At 37.1% G+C, this 12,205-nt stretch overlaps 1 protein-coding gene across 4 annotated transcripts in view; it reads right to left on the bottom strand.

Annotated features, from left to right (window-relative positions):
- The window catches only part of AFG1L (AFG1 like ATPase), a 166,523-nt gene that overhangs the window by 49,205 nt on the left and 105,113 nt on the right, over positions 1–12,205 (bottom strand). For all 4 annotated transcript variants that reach the window (XM_045544129.1, XM_045544130.1, XM_045544131.1 and 1 more), the window contains exon 8: positions 10,052–10,134. In XM_045544129.1, coding sequence (XP_045400085.1) covers positions 10,052–10,134 — 83 coding nt within the window. The remainder of the gene's footprint in view (positions 1–10,051; positions 10,135–12,205) is intronic.

The following is a 12,205-nucleotide window of genomic DNA, read 5'->3' as shown; positions in this document are numbered from 1 at the left end:
TGGGCTATAAAGCAGAAAGTCGTGGTTTTGTTGTAGTTGTTTAAAATATACAGCTATAAATCTGCAACAGGACCTCACTCATTCATAAAGTATCAATAGGAGTTCTTATGACAAAGATACTACAGTGTATCTACTACTGAGAACCAACTATATTTCCTCACCATAGAGCCTTTTCCTTTCCCAGGTGTCTTTTGAGTACAGATTCATTACCATTATTGACCCTTCACTTATCAAAACATACAGCAACATATAATGCTTCCTTTTAATTTTTTTTCCTTTTCCAAGCACTGGAGAATGCTTCATTTTGAATTTGAGACATTTCAGTTTGAATGATACTTTATATTTCTCATAGAGATAAATAGTTCTTCACCAAGAAAAAACCAAAAAAATACAATTTTAAAAGTCACTGAAAAATTAAAATGTTACTTTAAAAAATTACTTAATGTAAAAGAAAACATAAAGGAAGAATAGAGGAATAAAAAAGATATGAAACATAAAGAAAAGAAAAAGTAAAAAAGCAGATGTAAATCCAACTATATCAATAATAACATAATTTGTGAATGGATTAAACAATTCAATCACAAGGCAAAGATTGTCAGACTGCATATAAAAGCACAATTTCAGCCGGGCGTGATGGCTCACGCCTGTAATCCTAGCACTCTGGGAGGTTGAGGTGGGTGGATCGCTCGAGGTCAGGAGTTCGAGACCAGCCTGAGCAAGAGTGAGACCCCGTCTCTACTAAAAAATAGAAAGAAATTAGCTGGACAACTAAAAAAATATATATAAAAAATTAGCCGGGCATGGTGGTGCAAGCCTGTAGTCCCAGCTACTTGGAAGGCTGAGGCAGGAGAATCGCTTGAGCCAAGGAGTTTGAGGTTGCTGTGAGCTAGGCTGACGCCATGGCACTCTAGCCCAGGCAACAGAGCGAGACTCTGTCTCAAAAAATAAAAAATGAAAAAAATAAAAAAAAATAATAAAATAAAATAAAAACACGATTTCCTGTAATCCCAGCACTTTGGGAGGCCAACACAGAAGGATTGCTTGAGCCCAGGAGTTCAAGACCAGCCTGGGCAACACAATGAGACTCCATTTCTACAATAAATTTAAAAAAATAGCCAGGCATGGTGGTGCACACCTGTATTCCTAGCTATGGGGGAGACTGAGGTGGGAGGATCTCTTAAGCCCAGGAGTTTGAGGCTGCAGTGAGCTATGGCTGCGCCACTGTACTCTAGCCTGGGTGACAGAGCAAGACTCTGCCCGCCCACTTCCCCCAAAAAAGCAAAGAAAGAAACCGAAGATCAGCTTCTAGAAAGGAAAACTCCACATCTAAGGTAAACAATATACTGCATTATTATTAATAACAGATTAGACACTGCAAAAGAAACTGTCCAAAATGAAACACATGAAGAAAAAAAGACTGCAAAATTGAACAGAGCATCAGTGAGCTGTGGGGCAACATAAAAAGGTCTAACATAGGTAGGTGCAACTGTAATCCCAGAAATTAGAGAGGAGGGGGAGATGGGGAAAAGTGTGAAAAAATAGGTGGAAAAAAATCTCCAAATTAGATGAAAACAATACACCTTCAGATCCAAGAAGCACAACTAACTGCAAATAAGAAAACATGAAGAAAACCACACCAAGGAACATCATAATCAAATTACTTAAAACCAATGACAAAAAGAAAATTTCAGAAGCAGCCAGTGATAAAATTTGTGTCCCTTGCCTATAATCCCAGGGCTTTGGGAGGCCGAGGTGGGAGGATAATTTGAGGCCAGGAGTTAGAGCCTACAGTGAGCTATCATTGCACCACTGCAGTCCAGCATGGGCGACAGCCTTTCCACCCTCCTCCCCCAAACGACTCATGTCCTCACGTAAAGAAGGACAAAGAATGACAGTAGATTTTTCATCAGAAACAATACAAGTCAGAAGATAATCAAGAAACATCATTAGAAGGAAGGAAAGAAGGAGGCGAAGGGAGGAAGGGAAGGGACAGAAGGAGGGAGGGAGGGAAGGGAGAGAGGGAGGGAGGGAGGAATAGAGGAAGGAAGGAAGGAAGGAAGGAAGGAAGGAAGGAAGGAAGGAAGGAAGGAAGACCTGTCAGCCTAGAATTCTCTAGCCAGAAGAACTCTTTCAGAAATAAAAGCAAAACAAATACTTTTTGCGACATAAAATATGAGAAAATTCATCACTAGAAGACTACCACTGCAAGAAATGTTAAACAAAGTCCTTCAGGAAAAAGGAAAATGATACCAGATGGAAATTTCATTCTATACAACAGAATGCCGAGTACTAGAAATAGTAAACATGTAGGTAAATATAAGACCTTTTTCTTATTTTAAAAATCTCTTTAAAGGATTACTGACTGTTTAGACAAAAGTAATGGCAATGTATTATGGGGCTTATAACAAAATAATAAAGTAATACATATAAAATATTACACAATAAAAAACAGTTACATAATAAAATGATATATGAAAAATGACAACAATAGCACAAAGGCCAGGATAGTATTAAGATAAATGGAAATAAACGATTTTTATATTATATGTCAAGTGGTGTAATATTACTTGAAGACAGACTATGATAAGTTACTCTAAACCCTAAAGTATAATAACTACTAAAAGAAAAAAATCAAGGAGGTATAGCTAATAAGAGGTAAAATAGAACCTTAAAAAATAATTAATACAAAGTCAGAAAAAGAGAAAAATGGGAATGAAGAACAGATGGGACAACAGAAAACAAATAGCAAAGAACATGGATTAACTTTGAAAACATTATGCTAAATCAAAGAAGCCAGGCACGAAAGACCACATCTTATATATTTATATACAGTCATATATCGTTTAACAATAGGGACACTTTCTGAGAGATGTGTCATTAGGTGATTTTGTCACTGTGCGAACATCATAGAGTGTACTTACACAAACCTAGATGGTATGGCCTCCCGCACACCTAGGCTATATGGTACAGCCTATTGTTCTTAGGCAACAAACCTGTACAGCATATTATTGTACTGAATACTATAGGTAAGTGTAACACAATGGTAAGTATTTGTGTATCTAAACATATCTAAATATAGAAAAGGTATAGTAAAAATACAGTATTATAATCTTATGAGACCACTGTCATATATGTGGTCCATCACTGGCCAAAATGTCATTATACAGCACATGACTATATTATATCTTACATGATTCCATTTATACGAAATGTAAAAAGTAGGCAAAATCCACAGAACCAGAAGGTAGATTGTCAGGGGTTGGGGGTGGGGGGAATGGGGGGGTGACTGCTAATGGGTATGTGTTTCTTTCTGGAATGATGAAAATGTTCTCAAATTAGATAGGGGTGATGATTGCACAACTCTGAATAGACTAGAAAACCACTGAGTTATACACTTTAAAAGTAAATTTTGTGATATGTGAATTATATCTCAGTAAATTTTTTTCTCAAAAAGAAAACAAGAAGATGATATATTTAAACCCAACCATATCAATAATCACATTAAGTATAAATGGTTTAGGCTGCACAGGATGGCTCACACCTGTAATCCTAGCACTCTGGGAGGCCAGGGCGGGTGGATCGCTCGAGGTCAGGAGTTCGAGACCAGCCTGAGCAAGAGCGAGTCCCCATCTCTACTAAAAATAGAAAGAAATTATCTGGCCAACTAAAAATATATATAGAAAAAATTAGCTGGGCATGGTGGCGAATGCCTGTAGTCCCAGCTACTCAGGAGGCTGAGGCAGGAGGATCACTTAAGCCCAGGTGTTTGAGGTTGCTGTGAGCTAGGCTGATGCCAAGGTACTCACTCTAGCCTGGGCAACAGAGTGAGACTCTGTCTCAAAAAAAAAAAAAAAAAAGTGTAAATGGTTTAAATAGCCCCCGTTAAAAGAAATTGTCAGATTGCATTAAAAAAACCCCAAACACATGGTGTAGACAAGAAACTCATTTTAAATATAAAGACAAAGATAGGTTGAAAATATAATAAAAGGATGAGAAAAGATATATCATGCAAATGGTAATTTGAAAAAAGCTGAAGTGGATAAATTAATATTAAGCATAGATTTCAGAGCAAGGAATATAACCAGGAATAATGAAGTTCACTTCATAATGATGAAGAGGTCAATTCATCATATCAATCTTAAATATGTATGTAGCTAGTAATAGAGCTTCAAAAATATATGAAACAAAACAGAACTGTAAGAAGAAATGGACAAGTCTATAATTATTGTTGGAAATTTCAACACCTCTCTCTCTCAATAATTGATAGCAGAAGTAGACAAAAAATCAGTAAGTATATAGGAGACTTAAACAACATTGTCAACCAACTTGACCCAAATGGCATTTAAAATACACTCTACCAACAATAGCAGACTAGATTCTCAAGTGCACAAGAAACTTGTTCCAGGAAACATTATATTCTGGGCCATTAAATAAGCCTCAAGAAATTTAGAAGAATTCAAATCACACAGCATAGGTTCTCTAACCATGTGAGTTAAATTTGGGAATCAGTAACATAAAGATGTATATTAAAATCACCAAATGTTTGGAATCTAACCATCACACTTATGAATAACCCATGGGTCAACAAATATATCACAAGGGAAAACATGCCATATTAAAATGTGTGAGGTGCAGTTAAAGTAGTACTTAGAGGAAAATGTTTAGCTTTAAAATGCTCATATGAGAGCAGAAAGGTTTAAAATCAACTTCAACTGGGAATATGCTATATTATCTTCTGTTTTGTACAACTGTCTCCATATGGATACATTTCTTTACATTTTACTGCAAAATACATTTTATATTCTTAAACTGTGCGGTATTTCTCTATCAATATCATCACTATTCCATTGTGACAGCATGCAAACTAGTATCAGAAGTAGGAATGATATTAATATGACAGACTCTAAAGGACACTGAGAGAATTAAGGGAACTGAAGGGGAGGAGTATAGCTGGCCCATATTTGGATATGACCATAAAAACTTTGTTGTAGATGATGAGAGATAAATTGTTCCAATGGAGTATGCACACTGCCTGCTATAGGGACTCTGGGCAGTCTAATACAAGGTACTGAAACAAATTACAGTCTAAAAGGAAGACGGCCTGACTTAACAATTTTCGAGTTGCTTCTATTGGTGGATGTTTCAATAGTTCTTCAGTGGGAATTGAATAGGGAAATGCCTGGGCTGGTTGTTTAACTGGTGAGAAAAACTGAGACTGAAACTGCAAATTCCAATGTCTAGGATAGAAACACCTGGGATGGTAATGATGAGGAATGGAGAGGAGGTCCCAAGATGTCCTGGACACCCTGCTGAACCAGAAGGTGGCAACCTTCCAGGCAGAAGCTAGATCTCTGCCAAAGTTTTAGGTATGGGAAGGTGGGACAATTAAGCTAAGAAATGTTTTTAATTTTCATTGATCTGGTTCTCTCAGTTGAAGGCAGAAGAGCATTTGCTAGTCATATCACAGGCAAGACACATGAATTTTTTAATTGTAGGGAAGTATGTTTTAATGTGTAGAAGCTGTAGTCTCGGTTTTTACAGATCTTTCTTCTAAGATCTATCACCTTGAAGCTCTGTGGTTTTTCGTGTTTTTTTTTTTGTCAGCTGTTGTATTTTTTTTTTAAATGGTGTTCAAAGACATATTCTCCAAAATGATTTTCTATTTTGAATAGATGTTTCCCAAGTGGAAAACTAAGAGTATTTGAGACAAGAAACTTTTTCTTGAAATCTGTTCAAAAGATGGATTAGTATATGTATTGCATCAGCCAAGTAAAAATATGTGAATATTTGGCCTGTGTCTAAAAAGTTGTGAATTATATTTCTCACCATTTTCAGGATGATTCATAATCCCCATATATATGAAATTAAAATGGTCTTGAGACAATGTAATTGAAGTACGAAATAACTAAACAACGTGCTTTCAGAGGTAATTTTGTTGAAGTGGTGGATGGCTTCAGTGGACAGGAGCCAACTCAAACAAAGGGAGGAAGGCGAGTTTCTTTAATGTCTGAAGTCTGGCAAACACCCCAGGTTGGGAGAGACACTCCTCCATGGGTCTTTCCTTCTCCTACACATCTTGCTGAATATGCCAAGAATGCAACGCCTGGACCATTTCTCAAGGTTGTGTTTGTAGTGAGCAACCTTGAGAGATGAGACAATGTCTCTCGAGAGAAAAAACAGGCTTGCTGACTTCTGGCTATAAAATGATAGATTCTGCAAGCTCAGAGCTCCTCTGCTGTAACACAACTAGCTGCCTATGCAGGAATCATCTAGGCCCTCAGCAAAACTCCCTCCCATCCACCCCATGGGGCTAAGGAGCAAGAAGGGAAATGACACAACATGCTAATGCTCATGCTGCTATCTGCACCAAGACTAATAAGACCCTTTGTCTCTGACCCAGATCTCTTATGTCTTCTGTCAGCATCCATGAAATATTAATAATAAGAGACCTATTAGCTCGTAAGTAGGGTAAAATAAAATCCTAGGCCCAATGCCTGCTCCTACCCCAGTTTAAAACCTTCCCTTGAGGCCATGGCATCTGTGCTGGGGGCTGGTGGCATTGTCTGTGTGTGACTATGGCAGAGATTTGGTGTTTGAATAGGAAACCCTCCCTCCTCCACATCCTTCATCAGACTTAGCAGAAAAAAGAACCTATACTACTCAGCTCTGGGATGAAAAAGAGAGAGCAAAGGTGAGTGAGTCTAAAGTAACTCCTCTCCCCAGGAAACCAGTAACCCCCTTCACAAAAGTGACAGTAAAGTGTTCCGGAGCAGCATACGTGGACCCCTCAGCAGCAGTGTTTCCTGTTTGAAAAGACATGATTATTCCACATATAAAATGATAACCTCTGGTATCATCAGCCCCCAAGCAGAGAGCTAATCTGAAGCAGTTAAATTCTCGGTAAGCATAAAATGGGGCCACATCGACAAACACTAGGTGGTTCAAAATAAATAACCAGTCCAAGATCCCATCCAGATGCAAATAAGATGCCCAGTGCTTGATTGATCTGTTTGGATTTTGGCAAACCATATTCCACACATGGGATATATTGAGCCCTATCTACCAAGCAACCAGGAAGAAACTGACTGCGCTCATCTCTGGTGTGATCATACATTTAGCCCAGAATGAAAAATTGGACAACCCTGGGGTGTTTTAATCTATGCAAAAGTTTGGGTATTTGTACTCAAGCTTTCTGTTTGTAACTTGCTAAATTTAAATTCTCTGAGCTTGTTGTATGTGAGATTAAAAACTTTGGGGATGAGCTGAAAATATGTGGAACTTACTTATAAAGGTACTTTAGGATTTCTATATTTAATGTGATATAAAACCACAACTGAAATAGATTACATACAAACATGCAATGCCTTGTATGAATCAGTTCTTGTGGAATCCGTACAATATTAGGAATTATAGAAATTGCTCCATGTCAACCTTTTGGGTAGTTTTTAAAATCTCTGGTAATTCCTAATATTATTTAGATTATATTCTTTGGACATTTTAAGTTAGTTTTGGAAAGTTAGACTAATAAAATACTAAGTTAATGAATATTTCTATTTAGTTAAATATCATATGTGGGATTCTACTTATATGAAATTCTGAGATAGGGCTTGGTATTCCCCCAAAGGTAAGCTAGAATTTTGTTTTTCTTTTCAGGCCTCAGTGAAATTGACAAGAGGGCAGTCTGGACTTGTATATTCAGGAAGCAATTCCAGATGTCTGACCAGAGGGTAACAAAGAGGAACAGGTTTTAATAAGGCAATATATATAACATAGCACATTAAAGTCTGTTATGGGAGAAATTTAATGTTTTTGTACAAGAGTGACATAAAAAGAATCCTAATAAAATCAAATATTAACATGACCTTGGGACATTTTTTCACTCTGTCATGAAAGAAGTTCTACCTAAGTGCTCATGTGAAACAATATAATATACACCCCTAGCATCTTGTCTTGGTATCCAATATTATTTTCACACTTCTGAGGTGATTTTAGTTCCTAATTCTCCTCAGGGATACATATATATCTGCCTTATCCTCTGACTGAGGTGTGCCCTCAGGCTCTCTCTTCTAGGATAACTCTATTCTTGGACTGTGGCCAAGCTCTTTTGATGTTAAATTCATGAACAAATTTATCGTCCTTGAGAATTAAATAAATGTATATATATTTTTAAGAGTTTTGGCCAGACACAGTGGCTCACGCCTGTAATCCTAGCACTCTGGGAGGCCGAGGCAGGAGGATGGCTTGAGGTCAGGAGTTTGAGACCAGCCTGAGTAAGAGCGAAACTCTGTCTCTACTAAAAATAGAAGAAAATTAGCTGGGCGACTAAAAATAGAAAAAAAAAATTAGCTGGGTGTGGTAGTGCATGCCTGTAGTCCCAGCTACTCAGGAGGCTGAGGTAGGAGGATCGCTTGAGCCCAGGAGTTTGAGGTTGCTGTGAGCTAGGCTGACGCCACAGCACTCTAGCCCAGGGCAACAGAGCGAGACTTGTGTCAGAAAAACAAAAAAGTTTCATGATATCCTTTGTAGATTCCTGTTTCCTGGCCTCTGGCACATTGTTAGAGTCTGTTTTGTATCCTATACATGTTTCAAGATGAAAACTGAATTTCATCGGGTTAGAATTATATTACTTTTATCAGGGAGAGGAAGGAGTAACAGAGGGTAAGTCAGAGACAGAAAATGGCTATGTTCCAAGCAAAAGCAGCCTTTTCACCTGCAGTAAATTTGAGAACCTTTTTGGCACTATGAAACAAATTTCATGATTTAGAATCAGACTACCATCTTTATTTAAGGAACCTCCCATTAGGAAACTGTTTTAATTCTTCCACATCCAGATATACCTTGTGAAAAAACAGGGAACAAGAATTACCTCCTTTAAAAAAGAACAAAGAGAATAATAAATTGATTTATTGGTATCACACATCTGGAATATCAAGAAATAGATACCAAAAAAATCAGAGAAACGTTGCAAATATCAGAAAAATAAAATAACCAATATACACAAACCTAAAAGAAACTAGGAAGAAAAAGTCCAAGTTAAGGCAGAAAAATGTACTATAAGAATGTTTTTAAATTAGAAAGTACTTTAAAGACAAAGTACTCAAAGATAGATGAAGAACCTCCTATAATAATCATCAGAATATGAATAATAAACTAAAATGGTCCCCTTGGTACACTGTAAAGTATGCAATTTTAATTATGTGATTTTTCTAGCTAATTTCTGCTTCAAAAACAGTAAAGTACTTCTGCTTACAAGGTGGCAGAGACAAGAACTTTTCTCAACCTCTCATATGCACGTTGTCATCAAAATTTAAATTACCAGAAACATGCCTTTTAGTTAAATTACAATTAGCCCTTAGACAGATCTATTTACTGAGAACCCACTATGTGCCAAACAGTGTTGGCATTTACTAAACAACAGTTTGCTTTTGTAAAGCACTTTTCCCTTTTCAGGTTCTCATAAAGGACATTTTAAAGCAAACTATATTTGTTTTTCAGAATTAACTGCACGTGCGTAACATATCTATTATTATAAATTGCTCCTACTCAGGAGAACCTTAGCTTTTAAAATACAAAAATATATCCAGTTGTATTTGTGTATATATATTTAACATCAGTTAGGTATGGAAGTCAATCAACAGTGATAAATACAAACAGATTGTCAGACAGAATAAAACAACGGTTTTTGGAGAATGAAAATGGAACACTTGTCAGAAGATGTCCACAAATAATTAATTACTTTAGCACATTAAAGATATTCTCTTAACAGTAGAGGCTCTTATAAGAAGATACTCATTACATCCTAACCATCTGTCATCATTCCTCCTCAAAAAACTAATTAGGGTTTCATCCACTCACATATTACAAATGATACAAATATGAATGATAAAAACACAGTTTAAAGAAGTTGACATTATAACACTTTATAGTTTAAAAATCACAATCTTCAGAACTAGCCTTTCACATTCTAATAATTAAACTGATTATTTTTCTGTTTTCCTAATTATTAGATATTAAACTTTAAAAATTAAAATAAAAACAAACAAAAACTTACAGGTAGTAGAGTTTTCCTGCAGCAGGGAGTTCCCTTTTCCGGTAATCTATCCCAGAATCTAGCTGGACCGTATTACAATATTCCTACAATCCAAACATATAAAATATCTTTTTAAACAAGTAGTGGCTCATAATTATAATCTTTCTGTTATACTATGGTTTCTTAATTTTTGAAATTTTTCCTCAATGGAACAAAATGAAATTAGGGGAAAAGAAAGAACTCATGTAAGATTCATAAAACTGAACTTGCAATAATAAACATATATCAAGCCAATAAAATATCAGCTTAAAAATTAAGATTTACATCATGCTTTCCTAAAACTTTCCGAAATAGTTCTATCAGCAAATTCCTCAAATAGAGCATTAATTTTTTGTTTGTTTGTGTTTTAAGTAGCCCAGTTTCTACTACCCTGGAATGAGAAGGTGGAGGCTACCAGGAAGAATAACTTACGGGTCTTAAGCGATACAATGGGAGAGAGGCAGTATACGAACTGGGCCAGAACACTAGTATTCACGTTTTAAACCAAATGATCAGACTAAAATGATGCTGTAGGTATACCTGCCCTTCACTTCTAAATGGCTGCCACTGCCCTTCTCCCTTAATTTCCCTCTAGCCATCGAAGTCTTCAGTGTCCTTTCTTCCTGTGGATGCCTCCTTTCAGCCTAAGTCATTCTGTGACACTAAAGTCTTTTTCTTCTCCCAATTACTCCTTTCTTTCCATCTCCTCAGGGTGTATATGTGCATACAAACAACCCCCCCCCCCAAAAAAAAAACCTCTTACTATGAGAGCAAATGAACGTTTGCTGTATCTATCTCGGCCAGTTGAATGGGGAGGAAGAAGGAATATATATCTATATGAAGATGTATATATATACCTACATAGATGCAGGCATACCTCATTTTATTACACTTCACTTTATTGCATTTTGCAGATACTGCAGGGTTTTTTGTTTGTTTGTTTGTTTTTGTTTTGTTTTGTTTTGTTTTTTGAGACAGAGTCTCGCTCTGTTGCCCGGCTAGAGTGAGTGCCATGGCATCAGCCTAGCTCACAGCAACCTCAAACTCCTGGGCTTAAGCGATCCTACTGCCTCAGCCTCCTGAGTAGCTAGCTGGGACTGCAGGCATGCGCCACCATGCCCGGCTAATTTTTTCTATATATATTTTTAGTTGGCCAGATAATTTCTTTCTATTTTTAGTAGAGATGGGGTCTCGCTCTTGCTCAGGCTGGTCTTGAACTCCTGACCTCAAGCAATCCACCCGCCTCAGCCTTCCAGAGTGCTAGGATTACAGGCGTGAGCCACCACGCCCGGCTGATACTGCAGTTTTTTGTTTTTTACAAATTGAAGGTTTTTGCAATCCTGTGTTCAGCCAGTCTATTGGTGCCATTTTTCCAACAGCATTTGCTCATAGCATGTCCCTGTGTCACATTTTGGTAATTCCCACAATATTTCAAACTTTGTCATTATTATTGTATCTGTTATGGTGATCTGTAATCAATGATCTTTGATGTTACTATTGTAAATGTTTTGGAGTGCCACGGACCACACCCATGTAAGATGAAGAATTTAATCAAAACATGTTGCGTGTGTTCTGACTGTTCCACCTATCAGCCATTCCCCCATCTCTCTCCTTCTCTTTAGGCCTTCCTACTCCCTAAGATACAACAATATTGAAATAAGACCAACTAATAATCCCACAATGGCCTCTAAGTGTTCAAGTGAAAAAGTCACACATCTCTCACGTTCAATAAATATCTAGAAAAGATTAAGCTTAGTGAGGAAGGTAAGTCAAAAGCTAAAATAGCCAGGAAGTTAGGCCTCTTGTGCCAGACACTTAGCCAAGCTATGAATGCAAAGGAAAAGTTCTTGAAGCAAATTAGAAGTGCTACTCTAGTGAACACATGAATGATAAGAAAGCAAATTGGCCTTATTGCTGATGTGGAGAAAGTTTGAGTGGTCTGGATAGATCAAACCAGCCACAGCATTACCTTAAGCCAAATCCTAACCCAAAGCAAAGCTCTAATTCTCTTCAAGTCTATGAAGGCTGAGAGAGGTGAAGAAGTTGCAAAAGAAAAGTTTGAAGCCAGCAGAAGTTGGTTCACAAGGTTTAAGGAAAGAAGCCATTTCCATAACATAAAAGTGCAAGGTGAAACAG

This window comes from Lemur catta, chromosome 2 (assembly GCF_020740605.2).
Source record: "Lemur catta isolate mLemCat1 chromosome 2, mLemCat1.pri, whole genome shotgun sequence".
Classification (NCBI taxonomy): Eukaryota; Metazoa; Chordata; class Mammalia; order Primates; family Lemuridae; genus Lemur; species Lemur catta.
The sequence above is the reverse complement of the archived record's forward strand: the minus strand, read 5'-3'. Positions and strand labels throughout refer to the sequence as shown.